The sequence below is a fragment of the Candoia aspera genome, chromosome 2, assembly GCF_035149785.1.
Source record: "Candoia aspera isolate rCanAsp1 chromosome 2, rCanAsp1.hap2, whole genome shotgun sequence".
In the NCBI taxonomy this organism is placed as follows: domain Eukaryota; kingdom Metazoa; phylum Chordata; class Lepidosauria; order Squamata; family Boidae; genus Candoia; species Candoia aspera.
The window spans coordinates 140,225,386-140,251,916 of record NC_086154.1 but is presented as its reverse complement, the minus strand read 5'-3'; the positions used below and the strand labels follow the sequence as shown (position 1 = coordinate 140,251,916).

The following is a 26,531-nucleotide window of genomic DNA, read 5'->3' as shown; positions in this document are numbered from 1 at the left end:
TCTTTGGAGCCCAGCAAGCCCCTGGTAATAATAAATGTAGGAATGAAAAACAACACAGAAGCATACTGGTTTTCATATTCAAATCCTGTTTCCTTAACGATTCCCCATTCAAGAGAGCTGATAGTTTAATTTTGATGTGCAGGCTGATGTGTACATGTGTGTACATCAGCAGTCTTGGTGGTACTCTCTTTTTGGATTTGGCCCTACAATAGAGGGAGTATTTGCAATGGATGATTCATCCAATTGTAATAATAAAGTTCCTCCTGTTTTACTGCCATACCTCTGCCATTCTTTCCATAGCTGTTCCATGGGCGGTCTATCTAACACATCGACTAGTTCAAGTTTAAGTGGCTTATTCCAATTAGGTTCTCCATTCTGTATCAAGGCCATAGTTTTGGTGCTATCACATATTTTGTAATAAATCCTACATCCCTTGAATGAGTTTTGTTTAAGCCTGATTGACTCATGAAGGGGGCATAGATCCTAGGAAGAGAAGAATGGATAATGCCCACGTAAAACAATCCACTCTTCAAATTGCCTGTTATAACAACTGGATTTGAAAAATTGTTCCATCTCAGGAAAAACCTTTTTCAAAGTTAAGTGCTGCGCTGAGATGGGGAGAAGGTGAATCTAGAAAGAGAAGGAATTCTGGGTGATGTAATAACAATGGGTAGCTCAGTGTTGTGCAAATGGATTCTCTAATCTAGTTAACTTCGTAAGTGCAGAAGTTTTGGAAAAGTAAGCTTTGTAGATTGGCAGGCTCCTCCTGTTTTGCCTGCTTATATGAGATCGTCCTTTGGGTGAATCGAGTTTAGCAGTTGACTAATGCCTTTTTATAGGTAGATTTATTAGGGTGACAGGGAAGTGGTACTCTGTGTTGGTGGCTTCCCACTGCGGGCTGGTTGAGAAATGTCCCCATTATTGAGGTGGCACTGCTGTTCCCAGTGCCAACCCCTCCCCTGCGTCTGGGCTGAGTCACTGCCAAATCTCGTTGTCCTGATTTGAGAAGGTGCCACTTGTTATAGACAATGTCCTAACAGCCAGGAACCACGCTGAGACAAGGAACTGGTCTCTAATGTTTTATTGCTTGTACATAACAGGAATCCTAACAAACTGAAGAAGCGTGGGAAAAACCCAGCCATACAAACCCCAAAGGTTAAGGCGGTCCCGATCTGTGTCTCTTGGAATGGCTGCCCAATTCCTCAGTGCTACGCATGCGCTTAACAGTCTGGATGGGAGCCCCCTGCTCGCCATCCTTACTCATGACAGACAAAGATGGTTTCCCCCTCTGGTGGTGCTGCTCGTCCCTTTTTACCACATCACCAGCCAATGGGGAAAACATCCACAAACAGGGCCCTGCAGCTCAAATGGGATAGGTTGGCTTGACTTCAGTACTTCATCTTGATTTATTTGGGCTGGTTCACATGACCCTCCTCTGGCAGCTGACCTGAGCATTTATTTCCCGAGTTAAAATAATGTAAAAGAAAGAAGCATATGAGAAGCCACAAGGACAAAAACAGCCCCCAGGAAGAAGAAAGGAGAACCTGCTATGGCTTTTTAACTTGTTAGGTCTTGTAGAGCAAGATATATAACTGCTGGACAACTACCTTTCTTATTTCCAGGAGAGAGGGACTGAAAGAGAAACGCAGGGAAACCAGCAAATAAGGAAATCCCAGTTTCTCAACAGCCCTTGACATTGCAGTGTGGAAAAACTGGGCCACTACATCTAAAAGTAAAGTTATTTGATTCCATTTCAACATACTGTTGACAGAGAACTGTGCAAATATGCCTTTTCTTCTCCTTCAAACAAAGAGGTAAAGATTGTCTCCCTCTGGCTATAAGCCTAGAGAGAAGCGGTTTCCAAAATAGGGAGGAGGGAAAAGGTCTCAAAAGATCTCAGGAAGCAAAGTGCTAACAGAGAGGGCAAATGATTAGAAAAAATGACAGCAGCAACAGAGGCTGGCTAGTGATCAGAGGGGAAGAGGCATACGCATGCCTCTCAAAACTCGAAAAATACATCTCTTGCCACACCCACAGCAGCCACCTGATCTCAGCTCCATGAAAATGGATAACAAAGTGTTACACATTTTACACATTTTGAAGCCATGGTGAGACACTGTTAGCTTAGGAGAAGAAAGACTGCTTTTATTCCAATACACTTAGCAGTGACTTGAGGCTGTTTCACAGACAGGCTGGGCACATGATAACGGTGACAGCACGTGACTGAGGAGAAAAATGGGGACAGTCAAGGTATGATGGGGGTTAGGCTCTGCCCAGGACACATTTCCCCTCCCTATTCATACAACAAGACCTTTAGAAGAAGAGATGCTAGGGCACCCTTGTTGAACTTTGCTAGGACCAGAGAGGAGAGGCCAACAACTAATTCTTCTGAAGAACACAAGTGGGGATGCTAGCAGCAGCATCTGAGCTAGAACAACAGTGTCAGGGGCTTACTGGGAATAGGCACCAGGTGGTGTTAATGCTCTCTCCTTTTTAGCGCTAATAACAGAAGCAGCCTGGCAAACCAAAGAAAAACAAGTGGACGCAAAACAAAAGGAGGGTGTTGTCAGTCCCAGAGGCCTTGAGCTGAAAAGTCAAAGTCTGTCACCCGACTGGTGAGTCAGTTAGCGCAAGCCAGATGCATCACATGCATGCATGTCCACAGTGAAGCCTCAAGCAATCAGATGATTGGGAAATATGTCAATTGGACTCAAGTCTTACCTTCATCTGCCCACCCTTCATCTTTACAGTTCTGTCTACCTAGGAGTAGGCAACCAGCGGCCCTGCCGAAGTTCTTGAAGTACAGCTCCCAACAGCCCTCAACACAACCCATGCTTGACAGTATAACAAAATCTGGAAGACCACAGCTTCCAAGCTGGGCCTCAACACTTTATTTTGCCTGTGATTGCAGTTTCCACGTTCCATATCTTTGGTCTGTAATTGTTTTGCTGCTCTATACTTGATCCTGAGCTGATTTTAGCCTTGTAATCTGTTTATTCATCACTGATCTTTTTCTTGTCCCATTTTAGCACTAACTTTGTATCGAAATTCATCTGCATATTCTATCCTGTGCTATTTATGCTTACTTTGCATGGGATAGAGCCCATGTGATGGTTTGCAAATAAATATTGGTTAAGGAAAGCCAATTATAGTTTGTCCTTTTAGGATATAAAGGATCATTTCTGGTTTCATACAAAAGAAGTTCATACATACTTCTGAAATCAATCCTTAACACACTACATTAAGTTATGGTTTGTTAAACAAGACCTACTGACTTCGTTAGGTTCACACATAACTCACAGGTTATTACTGTGGACAAGCCCAGCCATAAGAGACCAGTCTGAGAATCAAGTAATGGAACTATTCCATCTCAGCTAATGATGCTGAGTACACCAAGTTCTTCCCAATTTTAAGTTTATTACAGCCACTGTTGACTTAATTGACACCATAAGGATATATCTGAAAGACTTCCATTTGGAATAAATCTAATCCAGATTATGTGCCAAAGTCAAACCTGGTATATAATTCAAGTTAAGCCCCCCCTCTCTTTTTGTTGGCCAGGTATACAAAGCATTCTGTTCAGATCCTCTTGCTTTTAAATAAATATTTTAACAAAAGTTAAAAATAACATCTTTGTAATGAATGCCTATTCCAAAATAATTCTCAGACTCACAAGCCAAAGCTTCATAAAATCTGGTTTTATTGTAGAATAGAGTGCAAACACAAAGAAAGCTGAGAATGAGAAAAGCGCGCCTAAATTCAAACTAAATATCCCCCGATAAAAATGAGGTCCCACCCCCCCTTACAATCGTCTCAAATTCACAATACCAGGTGCTCCAAATGAGTTCTGCTGATCAACGGGAAAAAGACCTTGAACAGAGAAGATAACCCAAACACCTTCCATCTTAATGAGTACAGATAGAGAGCTTGGTGCAAGGTCCCTCAGCAGCTCCCCCCCAACTAGATACGCGCGTCAGTGCCTTGGCATGCGAAACGTTACGATGTACAATGCACATTGAAACGATGAACATGACCATTTTTTCTTCATCAGCATGTTTAAAAGGAAATCTATACCTTAGATATGCAGAGTATGATAGACCATTAAACTCAGCTGGATATTTTTGCATAAATAAGCTTAGGTTTGCACTGTTGCAAAATCAACTCAGGAACCCCACTATCAAGCATATTGGTAGAATTCGTACATCCTACAAAATCAGAAAAAACACAATGCAGTTTAAAATGATTCAGGTCACCAAATTAATATGGTATTGGTCAATCATTACGCGCACCTATTTTCATCCTCTTTTAATTAATTGAACTCTGTTGAGGTTTTCCTACTAACGATTAAGACTGCTATTGTACCTAATCATTTTGGCCCGGTGAAGAGGTTGTATTTGATTGTCTCCTCTCACATGCTTCATGCAAATCACCTGGGGGGAGGAAACCTGCCCGGACTTGTTCTTACTTCGTCTTTTTTCTCTCTGCCGATATGTAGCAAGCCAGGAGAGCTAAGTCCTTTAAATATGTTTTGCTTTCGGTAAATAAATTATTTTTATAGATATGCCTGGTGTGTGTGACTTTTCTGATCTCTCCTGGGCTAAAGGCTTTCCCAGCATTCTGCCAACAGGTTATGTGCCCAGTGAACAGCCCAGTAAAACCAAGAGAGATCAGCTCCACACCTCATGCACAATTTAAAGGCAGGTAGCAAAGACCTGTGAAGATTTTCTTTGGAGCCACCTGGAGATTTTCCAGCAGCTGCCGGTCTACAGGACAAAGAAGCCAGCTGAGGTGACTTGCAAAAGAAGGAAGAAGCCATGGCTACCTCCCAGCCCTCAGCGATGCCTCTGGAGCGCCTATCAGAGACCAACTATTTGAATTGGGCCCTGAAGATGGAGATGTATCTTCGCAAAGAGAATCTTTGGCTGCCAATTGGTGAGCAAACCCCCCAAAATCCCAGTGCTGAATGGCTGAGACAGGATGAGCGGGCTAGAGCCACCATTATCTTGGGAGTTGAGGACAATCAGCTAGTCCACGTGCGAGGCATGCAGTCTGCAAAGCAACTTTGGGACGCTTTGAGAGACTTATATGTAAAGGTAACAGCAGGGAGTAAAGTTACCCTGACGAAAAAGCTGTACAGAGCCTACCTTGCAGAAGGAGATAGCCTTCCTGAGCACCTGCATTATATTCAGCAGCTGTTTGTTGAGTTGCAGGAGAGAGGAATGGAATTTACACCTCTCACAAAATCATATATTCTCCTATCCTCACTAAATGAAACGTGGGACATGCTGATTTGTACCCTGGAGGCTATGCCTGAAGCAGACCTCACCCCATCGTATGTTACACAGTGCTTACTCGCTGAATGGGAGAAGAGAGAGGAAAGATCCCCCTCCCCATCTCTTCTGGAAAGCTGCAAGACCAGAAAATGAGGGAAAAGAAGGGAAAGGAACCTGAGGCCACAGCGCTAGCCAGCCAGCGATGCTTCACTTGTGGTTCAGCTGGACATTTGCAAAGAGACTGTGCCATGAGACCCAAGAGTAGAAAGACAGAGCAGAAGAACACAAGGGCAACACAGAAGAAGGCTCTTCAGACAACCCAAATTGTACAGGTTGCTGAGAAGGGTAATTCTGATGTATGGGTGTTAGATTCTAGTTAGGGTTAGGGGCCAGTTGTCATTTATGTAATTGTAAAAGCTCTTTTGTGTCACTGTCTAAAACAAAGACAAAGTGTATCTTTGGCTGATGGGTCTGTGACCAAAATTATGGGACAAGGTGACTTGTATTTATCCTGCTTAGGAGAAACTGTAAAAAGTGTGTTGTATGTGCCAAATTTACAATCAAACCTTTTATCTGTGGCACAATTGGCTGCAACAGGGTATATCATAACATTTAAGAAAAATGGTTGTGAGATACGAAAAAATGGGAAAGTGTGTGCTACTGGTATGTTAAAAGACTCCTTGTACATTGTGCAAAATGCAAGGAAGCCAAGCTGCAAGGCTGCAGTTGGCAACACTCCATATCATGACCAATGTGTACACCTGATGCACAGGAGATTTGGTCATGCTAATTTCAAGTATATAGCACAAATGCCACAGCTGTGTGCTGACCTAAAGATAAAACCCTGTGATAAATACTTAGACTGTGTAGTTTGCAAAGAATGCAAAACACTGAAAGCTCCTGTGAGTAAGCACAGTGACAGAGTTACAACTGGACCTTTGGAAATTGTACACTCTGACATTATTGGTCCTTTTGCTCCAAGTCTTGGACAAGCAAGGTATGCAATGACCATCACTGATGATTTCTCAAGATACACATTTACCTACATCTTAAAACACAAAGATGAGGCATTTGAGAAATTTAAAAGTTTTGTGACGTGGGCAAATGGAAAATTCCCTAGGCCTGTATCTGCACTCCAATGTGATAGAGGAGAATACCTTTCTCACAAATTCAGAAGGTTCCTAGTGGAAAAGGGGATAGAACAAATTCTTTCTAACCCTTACACCCCTCAGCAAAATGGTGTTGCTGAAAGAAAGGGCAGAACCTTGCAAAATGCGATGGAATGCATGTTAAAAGATTCACGATTATGTTTTAAGTTCTGGGGAGAAGCTTTATCGACTGCTTGTTATGTTCAGAACAGGTTGTATAACTCTATGATTCAGGACACTCCATTCCATTTGTTTTATGGTGTGAAACCAAAGGTAAACCATCTTAGAGTGTTTGGTAGCACTGCATGGGTTCACATCCCAAAACAGCAGAGAAGGAAAGGAGGCCCCACAACAAAGAAAGCCATCTTTGTTGGCTATGAACAAAGCCAAAGGAGCTACAGGTTCATAATGGGAGAGAAATTAATAATTAGCAAAAGCACTTCTTTTGCTGAACAAAACTGGGGGAGATTAAATTCTAGCTCTCCAGTTGATCTGACCACCACAAGAGAACAGCAAGGACTTGCTGATGGTGATCTTTTGCCTGATGAGGACATTAAACCAGAAAAGCAAACTGAAGATCTGTCTGATGAGATAGATGCTTCTCAGGAAAGTGATAGTCAAAATTTAAGCCCTGTATTACCTCGCAGATCTCAGAGGAGTAATAAAGGCGTTCCTCCATCACGTTTTCAGGCTGAAACAGTAAAGGCTTTTCACATATTCACAGAACCTGAGTCTTTAGAACAAGTGAATGCTTTACCACCTGAGATTGCACAAAATTGGCATTCCGCCATGCAACAGGAATTAGCATCCTTGAAAGAAAATAAAACATGAAAACTGGTAAATCTACCTCCCAATGAACGCTGTCTGGGTTGTAGGTGGGTTTTCAAACTGAAAAGGGATGCTGATGGCAAAATCCAAAAATATAAAGCAAGGTTGGTTGCAAAAGAGTTCACTCAAAGGAAAGATTTAGACTTTGACAAGACTTTTGCACCAGTTACTAAAGGTGAATCAATTAGATTACTGTTAAAAGTTGCTACACTGAAAGGAATGTCAGTTAACCACTATGACATTCAAACTGCATTTCTCTATGGTGATTTAGACCACAGATTATACATGCAGCAACCCCCTGGCTATGAAAAAGGGGAGACACTAGTCTGTGAACTGCAGAAGTCAATCTATGGCTTAAAACAAGCTGCTAGATCCTGGAACCAAAAAGTAGATGAAAAACTGCAGAATTTTGGTTTTGAAAAAGGAAAAGCAGATCCCTGTGTATATCTGAAGAAGGACAAACAAGGCTGTATGTATCTGTGCATTTATGTTGATGATTTGCTGCTGTTCACATCAACAGAAAAACAAAGGCTTGATTTTGAAGCCTGCATGAAAAGCCATTTCACATTAAAAAGCCTTGGAATTATAACAACCTAGGTTTGGAAAAACACAGGAAGAAGAATGGTAGCTTTCTGTTAAACCAAAGGGGAGATAATGGTAAAGTAATGTGAATGGAAAGACATATAAAGTTGTCAGAGAAGATTGGTTTGCATCTTAATCTATAGTGTAAAAAGGGGAGTGTTGAGGTTTTCCTACTAACGATTAAGACTGCTATTGTACCTAATCATTTTGGCCGGGTGAAGAGGTTGTATTTGATTGTCTCCTCTCACATGCTTCATGCAAATCACCTGGGGGGAGGAAACCTGCCCGGACTTGTTCTTACTTCGTCTTTTTTCTCTCTGCCGATATGTAGCAAGCCAGGAGAGCTAAGTCCTTTAAATATGTTTTGCTTTTTGTAAATAAATTATTTTTATAGATATGCCTGGTGTGTGTGACTTTTCTGATCTCTCCTGGGCTAAAGGCTTTCTCAGCATTCTGCCAACAAACTCCACTATTGGCTCATACCTGTTTTTAGGAATATTTGCCCTCTATTCAGAAAGAATGTTTGCTTGCCTTCATTATCCCTATTGAAAATGCAGTGCTTCACCATGGATAGCTATGTCTATTGATTACCTAGATTAACAGCAGAACCCTGAAATATGCAAATGTATATATTTTTTCTATAATTAGTCAAAATACTATATTGTACTTACTGTTCTATGTGTTGTAAAAGATCTATAAGATCTGAAGAAAAACCGGGGAATAGAACCAGATTGTATTTGTTGTAAATTTAATATTTTAGTAATTAATTTAACCAGATTAGTAGCTTCATTATTATTCATTAGAAATATATACATTACATCTGCTTTGGGGAAAAGGGGTGGCCAGGCGGTAGTATGTAGACCCATGCATATACAAAAATACAAATAGGGGCATTATATTACCGAAGCCATTTTTACAAAGACCCTGATGGATGGCAGCAGATTTATGTGTGTGTTTAACTATTCATTCAGGTTTTTTTATCCTTAATCTAGGTAGGCTGCTGTATACACCTGTGGAATCTTTCCTTTAAAAAAACATGTATTTGCATTTTAGTCCTTCAAATATAGAATATCTTTATGCCCTTCAAGTATCCACAAAACTTTAAGGCTAAAAGGCCCAGTTCTTTAAGCTTGATCCTTTACCCAGAAAATGAGCTTAGTTTAAACAAAAGAAAGAGAAAATTGCTGGAGTATTTGCCTTTCTCTTCCTGGCTGCAACGATGGTAATTTACTCACCCAAGAGCCAAAAGCAAGCAGGTAACCTCCCTTGAGTCAAACTCAAACTCCTTGTGACCGTCAGAACTTTACTCAAGGCACAACAATACTTGTCTCTATAGAAACTCAACCAACACTCAGGAACTAGTAGCAGAGGAGCTGAAGTTAAGGCTTTGGTAGAAAATGCCTTCTATTATTGACACAAGATACTCTTAGAACAATCAACTCCTGCAGAATCTAGCAATCCCTGTCAGCTACGGGTTCAAATCTTGCAGCTTTCTCCCATCCTTAAATGATAATGAGCTTCTTGCTGTTTGTTTCTTGGATCTGGATGTCAGCTGCACCCTGTTCTGATCATGTTCTGATCTCAGATTTTTAATTTCCAGCCTTGGCAGCTTCAGCTCTCCCGCCTTCATGGACACATCCATGCAATTTTCTTGGCAACAGGAAGGCAGTTTGCACTGCCTTCTTCCAGAATGTTTTTTCAACTTTCCCATTTAGCCTACAGCCATGGTATTCTCCAACAGTCTCCCATCCAAATACTAACCAGGCCTGTCCCTGCTTAGCTTCTGAGTTCAGGTGCTGCCACCTGCTGAGCCCAGCCATTAAAAAAACAGAGTTCTGTGTACTGTGGACACTGAACACAATTCCTGTCAGACTCCTTGACCAAATGTCAATATAACATCTGATCGAACTCGCTGCCATTTTGAAGATATCCAGAAACCCGTGTCAGCGGACTGCGAGTCACCAGCAGGGAGGGGGAATGAGTTTGGAGTGTGAAATATATTGTTTGGGTTAGATGCCCCTTGCCAAGGTCAATGGGCAGAAACCGTTCAAGCCATCTGCTGGTCCTGGGGAGGGGTGCATACCTAGGCGGGGACTGGGGGGAGAATGGAGGTTTGTGATTTTAAACTGCAGAATGCACGGGAAAAGGGCATTTGCAACTTTTTCCTTGTATCAGAATGCTTCGCTTCATTAAACAGTTAATTGAGCACAAGGCTCTAGACTGTCATTGAGTAAATGCTTGAGCGGGCTAGTCATTACATAAAGTTGCAAATCATCACCTCGAGACTCTACCTGGAGGTTCAACACCCAGTTGAGAGTTGAGGAAAATGTCTAAGAAACAGATCTAGGACCAAGGAGTCTACACCTTCGGAAGACACCGACAAAACCATCCTTTATGTGAAAGCAGTGGAAGAGCTAGAGGGGCTCATAGAAGGTGCTGAGAGTGATGGGGCCGAAGAGAGTGAGGAGGCTGCGACAGACTACGCCACCGAGTTAGAGAGTGCGCTCATCACCCCAGACCTGGTTCAAGAACCCCCGATGCCAGAGGCAAAGGATCCATGTGCAGAGTCAGGACCAGATATGGTGGGTATCAGAGGGGGAGCGGTGGTGGTTTCTCAGCCCATCGAAGCCCAGGTGAGGGTCCTGAGTCCCAGCTCTCAGGGGTCCATCAGCAAGCAGGGGGCCACCCCTCAGAAGGTACATGGCTTAGAAGCCATAATCTCTGCTATGGAGGACATGATGCAGCACATATTGAAGGCAATCAACTACTTAGTGTTCCAGCATGATGAAGAGTCAGCTGTGCCCTCCAGGACAGCCTTGAATGATCAAAGCGGGAGACACCAACCCGCAACACCACCTCGACTGCCCACCCCGCCACCCAGAAGCCACAGAAGTCGAGGCCAGACAGTGACCTGAGACAATCCGGGAGCCGGAGCCTCGGCCCCTGCGAGGAGTGTGCCCTGAGATCTCCAAGTTAAATTCAACGGAGATCCTCAACAGCTGTCATTGTTTATGACAAATGTGTCAATCTACATGCAGGAGTGTGGAGGTTTCTTCCCAACTGAGTACACCAAGGTGAGCCAAGTGGGGGCTAAGCTGAGAGGTGCAGTGGCGGATTGGTTTGTACAACTCCAAGATGCCATAGCCCCTGAACTACATAGTCTGAAGGAGTCTATGAGGCTCCTGAGAGAGAGGTTTGAGGACCCCTTAGACAAGCTCAGGGCGAAGACAGCATTGCAGCAGCTGAGGCAGAGGGAGAAGAGCGTAGCAGAGTATGCCATGGAGTTTAAGGCCCTGGCGGGAAAAATACTGGACTGGGTCCGAAGCTACTAAAGTAGACTATTTTAAAGGGGAACTGCAACCCAAAATCCTGAGATGAGCCCTCTGCTGAGGAGATCCACCAACACTGCAAGAGTGGATTTGTTTGGCCGGAGAGGTAGAAAATACCCAGTACCATTTTTGCAGGCAGCTGCTGGCCCAAGCAACCAGCAGGAATACCATGGCTCCCAGCCAGATATCCTTCGGCCCGAGAAAACCATTCTGACCACGAGAGGAAGCTACGGATAGGGGCTGGAAGAGAGGAAGCTGCTATAAGTGTGGGAAAGATTCCCATCGAGCTTCGGAGTACCCCATGGAGGAACTGGAGCTGCGGAGAAATCTGGTGGGAAGCCCAAGTCCCCTCCAGTGAAGCACAAAGGTGCAGCAGCTGCAGTCCTGGCGTGCAAGGAGACAATGGGTGAAATCCCAGAGGACTTTGGGGAAGAATCCGAGGAGGAATTCCCACAGCTGGTGGGAAACGGGGCACACCTGTTCTGAATCATGCCAGCGAACAGGTGGAGAATCCCAGGCGCAAAACCTCTTCTTCCAAGGAGGAGGATGACAAAGACCCAGTGGTGAGTGAGGACTGTTCCACGTTAATTATTCAGGTGGAGGTAAAAAACCCAAGGACCCGGCACAAAGCTAATTTAACGGCCATGCTAGACTCCAGGTGCACCAAATGTTTGATTCACCCAGCTCTCATTAACACCCTCAATCTTAAAGTAAAGAAGTTTAAGCAACTGATAGTCTTTACCCAGATGGATGGCACTGTGGCTCACGGGGGGCCCGTAGAGTTCTGTCCTGAGACTGTTGCCATGCACATAGGGGGCCGTAAAGAGACTTTGCAATTCATAGTGGCCCCTATTGCCAATTATTTGATTATTCCGGGGCTTCCTTGGTTAAAAAGCAGAAAACCACAAGTGCACTGAGAGACAGGTGGCTTAAAATTCACTGATGGGGCTTATGCTACTGCTGAGCCAGAGGTCAAGCACCCCCCAAGCCAGTTTGCTGGGATTTTGGTTAGGCAATGCTAGACGCTAGCCATTGATGAAGAATCTGTCATTCCCAGCCAGTATCAGGATTTTTTAGATGTTTTCGATGAGCGGGAGTCAGATCAGCTGCCTCCCCATAGAAAAACTGACTGTGCCATTGAAATTGACCCTAAAGCCAAATTGCCAAAGCCGAAAATGTACGCCATGTCAGAAATGGAAAAGCATTAAGGGAGTTCATAGACAAGAACCTGGCCAGGGGTTTCATTGAGCCAGCAAATTCCCCAATGGCTGCCCAGGTGTTATTCAGAACAAAGAAGGATGGCACCTTGATGGCTCTGCACTGACTACAGGGGTTTCAACGCCATTTCTGTCACCAATCAGTATCCCCCGCCCTTGATGAAAGATATGCTCTCACATCTATCAAAAGGGAAGATTTTCACTAAATTAGACCTGCGAGAGGCTTATTTTAGAATCCAGATTAGGGAAGGGGACGAATGGAAAACTGCATTCAACGGTCCCTTGGGTTCTTATCAGTACAAAGTTCTCCCTTTTGGCTTGGCTGGGGCTCCAGGTGTGTTCATGCAGTACATCAATGAGGTTTTACATGACCACCTCTACAAAGGGGTCTTAGTCTATTTGGACGATATCCTAATCCACACAGAAACAGAGGAGGAGCATGTCCACCTTGTAAAACAGGTGCTGCAAAAACTGAGGGATGCCCAGCTGTATGCCAAGCTATCAAAATGTGTGTTCCACAAAATCCAACTGGATTTCTTGGGATATTGTATTTCCACCAAAGGAGTGGAGATGGATCCTTCCAAAATCCAAGACATCCTGGAGTGGGAGCCCCCTCAAACCAGGCGGCAACTTCAAAGTTTCCTGGGGTTCGCCAATTTCTACCACCAATTTATCCCTCGATTTGCACAAATTGCATTGCCATTAACTGGTTTATTGAAGACCAGAGGGAGGGGAGACACGCAAAGTAACAACACCAGGTGCACGCTTAAATTGGACTCCAGAGTGCCAAGCTGTTTTTGAAAATCTAAAAGCCCTTTTTACCGCCGATCCCATTCTAGCGCACCCCAACCCAGAATACCCATTTATCATCTAAGCAGATGCCTCCGACCAAGCCATAGGGGCTGTACTAATTCAGAAAGATCTGGACCACGTTCCCTGGCCCTGTGCCTACTTGTCTCTCATTTGGGAGGAGGACTTCCCTGTAAGGACCACACTCACCAATTGGCGACACCTTCTGGAAGGTGCCAAACTTTGAAGTTTGGACTGATCATAAAAACTTACAAGCACTGCGCACCCCCAGGAAATTGAACGGCAAACAATTGCACTGGGTTCAATTCTTCGGCCGTTTTAATTTCACCCTAAATTTCTTTCCGGGCCGAAAAAACTTTCTAGCTGACACCCTTTCGCACCTCCCTCAGCACAACAGCAAACAGACTGAGGTAGTAGACACTGTTTTTTCTGAAACCCAATTGGGTCTGGCTTGCCTAACTCGCAAGAAAGCAGCAGCTCCGAAGGTGAAAATCTACTCAGACTTGTGTGTGCTTAAGCTAAATGCAAGGGGGCAAGCTGCAGAGGTTGCTCCAACTGGTGGCTTCCCCTGCAGCCCCATGGAAGGAAATTGCAATGGACTTTATAGTTGATTTGCCTGAAAGCAAAAATAAAACTGTGATTTGGACCTTAATTGACCTGTTTTCTAAGCAGGCATACTTCATTCCTTGTACCAAAACACCGACAGCTCAACAGCTCTCCAAACTGTGCAGCATATCTACCAGCTGCATGGGTGCCCTGTCCATATAATTTTGGCTCACAGAGTACAATTTACCTCTAAATTTTGGTGCTGTTTTTTTTTAATTAATTGGGGTCCAGCAATCCCTCAGCTCGTCGAATCATCTGCAGACGGACTGATTGACTGAGAAGGCTCAGGCTACTCTAGAGCAATTTTTATGCTGCTATGTAAAAAAAAATTCAACAAGACAATTGGGTTGACCTGCTTCCTTTCGCTGAAGTAGCTTATAATAACTCTATACACCACAGCATGGGATTTACCCTTTTCCAGGTGGTTTCTGGACAGGACTTCATCCCTATTCTAGAACTTCCCCTGGAACCACCCTCTGACTGCTCCGCGGGCGACTGATGCGCTAAAGTCACTTCTAGCTGGCCAGTCATCAAGCAAGTTTTACAACCTGCACAAAAGACTTACAAACGTTTTGTGGATTGCAACAGATGGCCTCAATGGGATATGCAAGTGAGGAACAAAGTTTACCTCTCTACCAAATTTCTTAAGTCTCACCATCCCTCCAAGAAATTAGGGCGAAAATTTATTGGCCTTTTCCAATCGTCAAACTTATCAACCCAGTGACTGTGCAACTTCAAATCCCTTCAAATGTAAAAAGACTTCACCCTGTTTTCCATTGCAGCTTGCTGAAACCTGCCCAGGATTCCTCCACATGGCATCCAACTTCTCCACCTCCAATCATGATTGATGGGCAACACTTTGAAGTCAAAGAAATCCTGGACTCTCCTGTTCACTGTGGAGCTTTACAATACCTAATTAAGTGGAAACACTTCCCAGACAATGAATGGGTTTTCAGCCATGATGTCAATGCTCCTGCACTAACTCGCAAGTTTCACTTCCGATATCCTGATAAACTTTCCCCTAACACTCATTTTTTCCCAAACCAACCCATCCCTTTATTACTTTATTGCTTACTGTTAATCTCTTTGAAGTTTCTTTTTCAGGAGTGGCAATATGTCAGACTCCTCGACCAAATGTCAATATAACATTTGGTATCCTTTTGGGGACCATGGTATCCTTTTGGGTCGGCTCAGGGAGTTGGGGGTGGGCAGCGTAGTTTTGTGCTGGTTCACCTCCTTCCTCCAGGGCCGGTCCCAGTCGGTGGTTATGGTGGGGGGAGAGATCCGACCCTCGACCTCTCCTTTGTGGGGTGCCACAGGGCTCGGTCCTCTCTCCTCTATTTAACATCTACATGAAACCGCTGGGTGAGATCATCCATCACCACGGGATGAGGTATCATCAGTGTCTGGGGGCTGTGGGGGCCTGGATGGGGAACAACAGGCTTCAACTGAACCCTGGTGAGACCAAGTGGCTGTGGGTTAATGGCTCCTCGATTTCTGGGAAATTGTCATCTTTAGTTCTGGATGGGGTTGCAGTGCCCCAGACAGACCGGGTGCGTAACCTGGGGGTCCTCATGGACTCACGGCTCCTGCTGGAAGAGCAGGTGGCAGCCATGGCCGGACCAAGCCATCTGCTGGTCCTGGGGAGGGGTGCATACCTAGGTGGGGAGTGGGGGAGAGAATAGAGGTTTGTGATTTTAAACTGCAGAATGCATGGGAAAAGGGCATTTGCAACTTTTCCTTGTATCAGAATGCTTCGCTTCATTAAACGGTTAATCGAGCACAAGTCTCTAGACTGTCATTGAGTAAATGCTCAAGCAGGCTGGTCATTACAATTCCACTTTACAAACACTATCAAAAAAGCTTCTTTGCTTGCAAAAGGTTGTCCTAAATGCCAATCATTAGAGTTGGGGGAATACACGCTAAAAATCAAAGACAGTCACAGCCATCATGAAAACCTATACCACGCTGGTTCCTCTCTTCCTCAGTACCTTCCCTCTGATTAGCAATGTCTGCATCAGGCAGGGGCTAGAGCACCTTGAGAGTTAAAATAGTTAAGAAGCAAAGATAGCTATCAGTAGCAGGAGACCTCACGGGCCATGCTCAGGAAGCAAAACCCTTTAGGCAGAGTTCATTTAAACTCTCCAGAAAGGGGATGGGCACACGTGGGCTACAAAATGCAGAGCTAAAGGGACAGATCAGTGAGGATGCAGGGGACCCAGATTCAAGTGTCTGCCCTCCCAAGCTTGCTAGGGCCACCATAAAATTACTGCACACTACTGACCTCTAAATAAACCTCAAGCCTGATGCCATGTTACTAAGCCTTATTATGAGAGAGAACTAAAAAGAATTGTGGGAAGGATCCACACTCTCCCTCCTTTTTTAAAAAAATCTTACAATCACTGAGCAATCATGTGCCCTGGCCACTCTAAAGCGATTTTCTCATGCAAAAGAATCACGTGTTCAGCTAGTGAACTGACAAAGTACACTTTCCACCCAAGAGGAGCAATCCTTAGATACATTTGCACAGCTTAAGATGGAGGCTGGTCTCACCCACCTCTCAGGTGGAAATCATCCAGATTTAAGGAAAGATCACATGCCCCCAGAAAGGCAGTAAACATCAGACAGTACTAAGCTTGCATTCTGCATTTCAGCCATTTCTTGTAGCCAGGAGGCTCTATGGTTATGTTAATCCTTACGTAAATGGATCTTTGTTAATCAAGAGCTCTGCAATCCCTCCTCCCAAGGTCTCTGCCCCGACAATGAATCACCCAAGAGTCAACCCCATCACTCTGGGCCGCCTTACCCTTTGCGGGCAGGGCAGGGCCGCTGCTGCTGCATTCACTTCTGGAAACCCACCCGGTCCAAGGCTGGAAAGGATCCCTCGCGAAGATGGCCGCATCTCCTCAGCCCCTCTTCCCCGGTCTCCTTCAGCACCTGCCGGCGCCCCTTGCCCGCTAATTCGGTTAACAGCACCACGAGAAGCCGCGTTGGAGGCGGAAAGAAAGGCGCAACTAAAAAGATTTCCTCAGCACTGCTTAACTTGACCGGGAAGCCAGCGGCGGTCCGGAACATTACCTTATCGCTTCCCTATCAGTGAAGAATTTCCCCAAAGCCCTCTTTTGTAACAAACGCTGCCAGGGAGAGGACAAAGACTGGAGAGATAGCTCCATTTAAAGGAGATCCGGACCAAGGGAAGAGGCAGGCCTGTGATCGTTCCCTCCTATCCTAATTGGGGACGGAGGCCCCGCCCCCTTTCGAAGTCCGCACCAAAAGCTCGCCTCGGGATAAGCCTCCCCTCCCCTCCCCGCTCTGAAGCCGTGCCCGGTCCACGCAGCGCATTCGGGCGCCTCCATCCGAGCCTTCCCACCCGCGGCGTGACTCTAATCAAAGCCTGCCGAGAGCCCAGCGAGCGGGTGAAGATGTACCTTGCTCCCTGTCAACGCTCCTCCATCGTTCTTCTCACCAATATCTCCTGTGCCATTTTGGTTTTTCACATTTTGGTTGCGGTCCCTCCACCCGGTCTCAGCGCATTCTTCCAGCTCCCCGTCTTTTGGCTGCCGGGCATGAACGAGCTAAATCGTTCTTTCGGCATCTATAGAAAAGGCCGATGCGTAAAGGGCGGCGGAGCAGCAGCGGAGGTCTAGCCCCTGCCAGCTTGCTGGACCGAATAAGAGAAGAGAGGGAAACGGTGCTCGCGCCCCTCGTGGCAAGAGCTGGTACTTGAAGCTTAACAATCCTGCAGTGAGTTAACACCCTGGTGGGTTGAATGCCCCCTACCTTTTTTTCCCTTCAGCCAGGCAGGGCCTCCCCCCGCCCCCAAAATGTAAAACCTGCTGAAATGCAGGAAATAAAATTTCTGTAAAAAATAAGGTCTTGTAAAGCACAAAGTGCTGTGAAGACAAACGACTGATTAAATCCCGTAAGCAGTTAGATGCGGTGGGCTGGTCCTGGAGGATTTGTCGTTTTAATAAAAATGCGTTATGGAACTGACAGTTTCCCTTCTGCCGCTCCTGTGCGTCACAAAACAATATTCTGTCGCCTGTCCAAACCCCTGTGGATTGCATCACACCCCAGAACTATTACCCACCCACTTCGGCAACCTATGCCTAAAATAAAGATGCGAAGGAATGTTTCTCCAACTTCTGAGATATTTGTATTTTCAACCGGGAGTTCCGTAGCTGCCTTTGGGAATTTACAGCGCAAGGGCTGAGCCTTCTAATGGGATTGCAGCGCCGTTAATAGGCAAGCTTGACACTTCTAGTTTGGAGCTGAAAAAACGATCGGCGCATACAGTGCGCAATGCTAGTGTTGGAAAGCCCAAAGGGGTCCATGAAAACTTTTAAACCCCCCCAGGGGAAGGGGGCTCGTGTTTTGCACAATACCATAAAGCCTGCTACAGGAAAGCCTGATTTTGATGCAGAAAATATTACTTTCAAGGTATGTATGTATCTGTTTCAGAATTTCAATTAGCAGAACAGAGCAGTTGAAGGACTTCTGTGATTGTGTTGCAGATCATTACAACTGTGTGCATTATTCAAGATGGCAAAGGTAATTCTGGCATGGGTGTCTTTGCTGTAGCTGCCAGTTGCCCTTTAAAGAAGCTGCATCTTTCCCTCAGCTCGTATAGTGGTTGCCCAGGATCAGTAAGTTAAAGAGGGGGCGACAGAACTGCACCCTTGAGTGTTCTGGGTTTGAATACTACAACACACTGTCCACTGTAATCTGTTGCAGCATATGGTGATAAGATGTCTGTCTCTGCTCCCAGCTATTGACCTGTAACTAAAACATTGGTAACCCCTAAAAAGGTTATTTTTGCAGTTTAGGTGAGGACAGATGCCCCATAATACTATGGATATGTTTCAGTATTGAGGAAAATGCAAATGATCAGAATTTTCCCTCCCCACCCCCATTAGTTTTACTATAAAATTGGTATAGATCAGCAGTTCTCAAAGTGTGATCCACAAAGTCAAATAAATAAATATTTTAAAATTTCTCAGTTTTAATTTCTAATATAATAAATATCGATAGATACAACCCACATAAATCAAAGCTTTTTAGGGTCCTCTATCATTTTAAAGAATGTAAAGAGGTCCTGAGGCCAAAATGTTTGAGAACTTCTGTTATAGACCATAGTGAAGTGTTGGAAGCTATGTTATTCAGCAGGTGATGTGCGGTTGGGCCCAGTCAATGGTAAATACATCCTTGTGGGAGGGGGTGTTTCCAGCAGCCTTTAAGGAGGCATTGGTACACCCCCTCCTCAAGAAACCATTGCTGGACCCTACTGTGCTGGATAATTTTTGTCCAGTCTCCCACCTCTCCTTTATGGGGTTGGGAGGTTGAGAAGGTGGTGGCACTGCAGCTCCAGAGGATCCTGGAGGAAACAGATTATCTAGACCCCTTTCAGTCAGGTTTCAGGCCTGGTTATGGGATGGAAATGGCATTGGTCACACTTATGGATGACCTCTGGCAGGAGCAAGATGGAGGCAGTGCATCCATCCTTGCCCTCCTTGACCTCTCAGTGGCTTTCGATACCATCGACCATGGTATACTTTTGGGTCGGCTCGGAGTTGGGGGTGGGTGGCGTGGTTTTATGCTGGTTCATCTCCTTCCTCCAGGGCTGGTCCCAGTCGATGTTAATAGGGGAGGAGAGATCGAGCTCATAGCCCCTCCTTTATGGGGTGCCACAGGGGTCAGTACTCTCTCCTCTCCTTTTTAACATCTACATGAAACTGCTGGGTGAGATCATCCATCTCCATGGGATGAGGTATCATCAATATGCTGATGATACTCAGTTATACATCTCCATCCAGGGGGAAGTAAGTGATGCTGTGACTGTTCTCTCCAGGTGCCTGTGGGCTGTGTGGGCCTGGATGGGGAACAACAGGCTTCAGCTGAACCCTGGTAAGATGGAGTGGCTGTGGGTTAACAGCCCCTCGGCTCCTAGGAATTTGCCATCTTTAGTCCTGAATGGGGTTGCACTGCCCCAGACAGACCCGGTGCGTAACTTGGGGGTCCTCTTGGACTTACGACTCCTGCTCAAAGAGCAGGTGGCAGTTGTAGCCAGAAGGGCCTTTGCGCAACTTAATGTTGTGCACCAGTTATGCCCCTTCCTGGAGCAAGAGGCCCTTTGAACGGTCACTCATGCCCTGGTCATCTCCCATATAGACTACTGTAATGTGCTATACATGGAGCTACCCTTGAAGAGTATCTGGAAGCTAAGCTGGTCCAAAATGCAGCTGCACAGGCAATTTTGGGTGCTTCAAGATCAGCCCATATTACCCCTTTGCTTTGCGAGCTGCATTGGGTGCCAGTTTGCTTCCGGGTCCAATTCAAGGTGTTGGTTATTACCTTTAAGGCCCTACATGGCATGGGACCAGGTTACCTAAGGGACTGTCTCATCCCCGTTACATCAACCTGTCCCACCCGTTCATGCAGAGAGGGCATGCTGCGGACCCCGTCTGCACGAGAACTCCATCTGGCGGGGTCCAGGAGGCGGGCCTTCTCTGCAGCAGCTCCTGCCCTTTGGAACACTCTTCCCCCGGAAGCTGGACTAGCCTCCTCTCTTTTGGACTTCAGGAAACGGCTGAAGACCTGGTTTTGTCACCATGCCTGGAGTGGGGAGAGGAAGAGCCACTCTTGGGGTTGGTTGGTTCCTAGTCCTGCCGAGGCCGGTCTTGTCCCCCTTTGGGTGGTATTAGATCTGCCATTACTTGGATCTCATTAGATTTTATATTTATTGATTGATATTGATATTTATGGATGAATGATATTACTTATGGTTTTATTGAATTTTAAACTGTTTTATTGTGAACTGCCCAGAGTCCCCTGTATGAGGGAGATGGGCGGTGATAAAAATATGATAAATATATAAATAAATCCTCTCAGTGTATGAATTCAGGGCCTGTACAGAAAACAGACAGCTGAAAGCAAGGAGGAACTGAGGAGCCTTATGATGAAGGTGAAAAGACAGTGCAAACGCTGGGTTGCAATTAAACCTCAAAAAAACCAAGATTATGGCAACCAGCTTGATTGATAACTGGCAAATAGAGGGAGAAAATGTAGAAGCAGTGAAAGACTTTGTATTCCTAGGTGCAAAGATTACTGCAGATGCTGACTGCAGCCAGGAAATCAGAAGACGCTTAATCCTTGGGAGAAGAGCAATGACAAATCTTGATAAAATAGTTAAGAGCAGAGACATCACACTGACAACAAAGGTCCGTGTAGTTAAAGCAATGGTGTTCCCCGGAGTAACATATGGCTGTGAGAGCTGGACCATAAGGAAGGCTGAGAGAAGGAAGATAGATGCCTTGGAACTGTGGTGTTGGAGGAAAATTCTGAGAGTGCCTTGGACTGCAAGAAGATCAAACCAGTCCATACTCCAGGAAATAAAGCCAGACTGCTCACTTGAGAGAATGATATTAAAGGCAAAACTGAAATACTTTGGCCACATAATGAGAAGACAGGACACCCTGGAGAAGATGCTGATGCTAGGGAGAGTGGAGGGCAAAAGGAAGAGGGGCTGACCAAGGGCAAGGTGGATGGATGATATTCTAGAGGTGACGGACTCGACCTTGGGGGAGCTGGGGGTGGCGACAACTGACAGGAAGCTCTGACGTGGGCTGGTCCACGAAGTCACAAAGAGTCGGAAGCAACTAGACAAATAAACAACAAACAGAAAACTTAAAAGAAGAATTAAAGATTGATCTTTTGAGTTTGCAATGAATACCAAGCTCAAGTAAATAATCCTAGATACTGTATTACAAAGAAATTTGAAGGGGACTTTATAATTCTCTATGAAACTGTCAAGAAATACCTCATTAGCCAATACAATTGATCTGAAAACACCTTTCACTGCCAAATGCTGTGCCTTTGAAATAATTTTTCAATGCAGTAACGGGCATATACTCTAAAAACAAATTGGCTTGGATGCATTTTATGAGGAATATGGCATTGTGGAGGATGTGGTTAGGTCTCCTAAACTGGTAAGTTGCCAGATAAAATGAGTGGTGATGGATGTCCATGGGTGTGGGGGGGGGGGAGGGAGCAAGCGATAGAAATGTGTGTTGGGACACAAGTTCTGCCCCTCCATGTGCCTGAATGCTCTGCAAGTCCAAAAGAGTGGAGTTTTGCATCATTTCATCACAATGACCCATGTTTTGTCCTTTTGGCGTGATTGTGATGGATGCCAATGGGACTGGCACCTCAGATTTTCCCCCAAAGTGGCCTAGACTCCTTAAATATAAAGATGATGAGCACCTACATTTTTTTCAATATACCATGTGGCAATTCTCACACAGAACGTGGGGATTTTTTTTTTCTTCAGTGAATTTTTTTGGCTTGGAGAATTTTTTTTTCCATCTCTGCTTGGAGAAATGAAAGGAACAAATCGGAAAGTGGAAAGAACTCCAAATTTGCATCAACCTTTCAGAAAACCACAGTTATGCCAGAAAACTGCTACACAGTGCTATAACATTACAGTTTATTGTTGTAATTTCTTTTTTTTTTAATGCAGATACATTTAAGTAAAAAAAACCACACCAGTAATTATCATTCTTCTCCTTTCTCAGGGTATTTTAATGGCCACCCTAATCCCAACTGAAATTGGTATAGTGATGAACTTTTAATGTGATTTGTTTTGCTTTTATTACCCAACCCATTTCCTTGGGATTAAGTAAGATATGAATTAATAAAAATACTAGGGTGAAAAGTTTAAAAAGCGTAAAAGTGTAAAAAGTTATTTTTTACACTATTCTGTTTTGGCTTTCCAAATATCATTCTCATGGGAGTTTACATCCTCATTTAATTTAACTGTATTAAATCCATTTGTAACAATGTTGTGGATTATAAGAAGAGACTGAATAGTTATTTGATTTGTTACATCTTTCCCTGATGTATTCTACTGTTACGCTTTAAAAAATATATTTGTTGTTTCAAATAACATCTAATTGCCTTGATTGATACACAAGTTTTTTCAAAGTAGAATAAAAACAATGTTACAAAATACAGAAGCACTTAGCTAAAATTGTAATCAATCCCATATATACTTACTTACCAGATGGTTTGTCCAATATGCCAGACTAGGCAAAAAAATAAATAAAAAGTTCAGTGTTGTGATAACCCAGTCAGTGTCTTAACCTGTCACATGAAGGAGGCCACCATGTTAAGCCATAAACCTTTTCTCTTTATCTGCTGTGGCAAGAAACCTTAATGTGTTTCTATTTCTATTTTTCAGCTTTCTTATTCTATAGGTGAACTCTGAGGAAGCTTCATTAAAGTAAATGGCTTCTTGAAACCCTTTTCTTCCCCTGCTCTCATCTTTTTCTTCTTGAATGTATTAAGCTCACCATAGACTGTAACTCCTTGAGACCTCTGGGTTAGCCTGCAAACTGCTAATTGTGCCAAATACTCAATGATTATTTCATTGCCCTGTGAACCCTTATCATGAAATATTATTCCATACGTTGTGTTCACTGGTTATTAATTAGTTTTGTTTTTTGAAGTTCCAGAACATGCAAGCCTGTTTAATAGCCTACAGTAACGTTTTTCAACCTTGGCAACTTTAAGATGTGTGGACTTCAACTTCCCCTCCCAGGCTGGGGAATTCTGGGAGTTGAAGTCCACACACAAGCAAATAGTCTAAAAGTGGTTGCCAAACAGAAACAAATCCAGAAATGATATTTTCTCTTATCACCTCCCAAGTACCTTTATTTCTTTTTTTAATATATACAAGAGTCACTTGCTGAGATGGGCAGCTATAGAAATCAAATAAATAAATAAATAAAATAAAATAATTTTTACTGAAATGTTTTGATTGCAATAGTAATACAAACTAAAGAAAGAAAGAATAGAAAGAAAGAATAAAAAGTGCAAGAAAAAAGAAAAAGAAAGAAGAAAGAGAAAAGAAGAATATGATAAAGAAAAGGAAAAGAAATATATAAAGAAGTGACTTCCAACCTTCACTACAAGTATAGACAAATTTAGTAACTCTTCACCCCCTACAAGGTTATACACAGTTATCTCTTCATCCCATAGCCCATCCCTTATCTATAAACAAATCCATAAAACATCAACTTTTCAATCCTGGTGTCAGAAAAAGTCTGTAAAGGGTTGGCAGAACTTTACAAAAAAACTTAACCTTGATCAAATAAACCAACTTTATACTCCTTCCTTCTAACAGTCATAACCTTTAATTCCCTCAAATATTGTCATAGAATTTAATTTCTCTTCAGTTCTTCTTTATCCCATCACACAAATTCCTTCAAGGCTCTAACAAGCCTCTTTTGTAGATCCAATAAGAAAACATTTTCCAGGTCATCCTCTTGGTTTGTCATTTGTATTTCCCCTTTAATTTTTAAAACTTCTGCCAGTTTCTTTTGTATAACCAATAAAGTGTCCTTTTCCAGATCATTCTCTTAGCCTGTCATTTGTAGTTTCACTTTCAGTACTTTCTCTGTCTTGTCAGACAAAATTTGCTCCACATCTGTCATTCCCTCATTAACATCTTTTCGACAAAGTCTATCCGTAGAGTCAGACATCATTACTGACACTGTTGATATTGTAGCTACTAATTTCTGGCTCCATTCTTCAAAGATCTCCTTTAATATTTCCAATGTTATGACATTTTGTGTCCTTTTGTACAGGCTTGTATTTTTTTTCCCTTCTTAGAATTTTTAGTCCCCTCCAGTGTCCAGTTTCTAAAATCATAAAGTCGCTTATCTATGTTATAAACCCAAGATAGCCAATATAAGTCTGGTTCCCATGAGAAGCTATTTATTTTTATAGTTAATTCCAAAACCTTACAATAAAAGTCAATATTTCAAGTTTAACTGGACCCTTAATCTGTTTATAACTTCCTTAGATCAAAATCTTATTTAGCTTTTTGCTGTTTATTTCAAATTCTTTAAGTTCTTAAGCTTATAATTAATTTTTCTTGTGTTCAGAGTTGAAGCTAAACTCACCCAGCAACTTTTCAAACTTGTAGTTCCAAAAGTCTCTAATAGCTTTAAGATGATTAATAGGCAATTTCTGAAAGTGAGGCTTGTGAACTTAGGGTCCTTTAAAAGGTCTCACCGTGGTTGTGAGCAAGATGGCTGATCCCTTCGTCTCCCAGCACTCAAACCCATAGAAGACTGCTGCCCTGTGGTCTCCTCGTGAGGAGCAGCCATCCATAGCACATGTGGGTGATCTCCTGTCCCCTTCTTGTCTGGAGAGGTTCCCAAGAGCCAGTAGACCGGTTTTTCGGTCTTTGCTGCGGTCATCAGCTCTGCATTCACAGCCATGTCTTCACTTTGCCATGCCTCCCCCAGAAGTCAGCACCTTTTATTTCCAAGGCATCTCTGTGCATATCTTTATCTTTATCTATATCATCATCTTCACATCCTCTGAGGTAACTTATTAATGAAGAAAGCATAATGGCACTTAGGGATATAAACAATGCCACAGAAGGAGTTTAAAAGAACCTGTGAGTATTGTTGTGTTCATGGTAGGAATGTATACGAGCCACTTGTATAATCTTGATTGCGGGAGAACTGGGAGATCATAGAGGTCATTTATCAGACTCTCAATTTTTTTGTCTATGCACCTGTACTGGGGGCGGGGACAGTATAGAATGCCGGCTTTAAAAAAAGGGGGGTTGTAGTCCACACTTATACAATTTACATGATGCCAGTGGAAAATCATGTGTGTGAGATTTCAGCATGCTTACCTGAGATCTCATGAGATGTTGATGTTAGCTATTTGGAACAGGCACTTCTTGAAAGTCCAGAGAATGATCAGTTCTTTGTGGGCACTGTGAGGTTGAATGTTGCATGTTGCAACAATGCTAATTAAAAATGTGTGTATTTTAAGACATCTGAGGATGCATAGTGCCACTTTAGGAATGTGCTTAATATTAAAAGAAATGTAATTTCAAACATTTACCTTATATAATTATGGGCTTTTAGTTCTCTCTTTTTTTAAGAAAAATGAGAGAAAACATGTTTCCTGTGAATTAAAGAACAAATAAAAACATACAATTGGGGTCATTGAAGTGCCCTGATGGATAGTTATTATTCTGAGCTATCGTTCTTCTGTCCTCTTCTGTTGTTCTGAAACCAGCTGCCCTTTCTGTGTTTTGAGTAAAGATGAAAGAACAAAGATGGAATGATCACAAAGCCATTGTGTGGATGCAATGGGAAAAGTGAGTGAATGAATCCTGCCAACGCCACAAAAGAGCACAGCGTGGAAGCAACTTAGGCTGGCTCTGTCAGCGCTTTAATGGCAACAAAGAGAAAGAGGCAAGTCATGGGCCTTAAAAAAGTCACGCAGCAACTTCATGGAGGTTCTAGAATTTACACTCTGAATTCCCACCCCCTTTCATTGCTTAAGATGGAGAAGACGTTAAATTAAATCATGTTTTTCATTCTAACTAGGTATAATCCCAGACTACAATGTTGCCCAACGTTAGAAGAAAGATACAGTACTGATGATATCTGGTTGGGAATTAAAACTTGGAGCAATAGCAAAACTAGCAGCAAACTGCTGTAAACTGCCCAGAGTCCCTCCGGAGGAGGAGATGGGCGGTGACAAATTTGATAAATAAATAAATAAAAATACCCACAACAAAAGCTTAATTAAATTTAAGCAAGAATGGCTTCCATAGATACAACACATCATGCAGCAAGGCAAATACAAACACTTACAGTACAGTTTTTAAAGGGGTTTACATGTTTATAAGCCCTGTAAATTGGTCAGAGT

At 43.6% G+C, this 26,531-nt stretch overlaps 1 protein-coding gene across 3 annotated transcripts in view; it reads right to left on the bottom strand.

The window, feature by feature from the left end:
• Positions 1-17,442, bottom strand: part of B4GALNT1 (beta-1,4-N-acetyl-galactosaminyltransferase 1) — a 67,639-nt gene extending 50,197 nt beyond the window's left edge. For 2 of the 3 annotated variants that reach the window (XM_063293901.1, XM_063293902.1), the window contains exon 1: positions 16,872-16,974. In XM_063293901.1, the coding sequence (XP_063149971.1) occupies positions 16,872-16,966 (95 nt within the window). In that variant the 5' untranslated portion in view covers positions 16,967-16,974. Of the gene's footprint in view, positions 1-16,871; positions 16,975-17,221 lie in introns of those variants that run through there. The other variant, XM_063293903.1, reaches the window with a different exon arrangement.
• Positions 17,443-26,531: the final 9,089 nt, after the last annotated feature.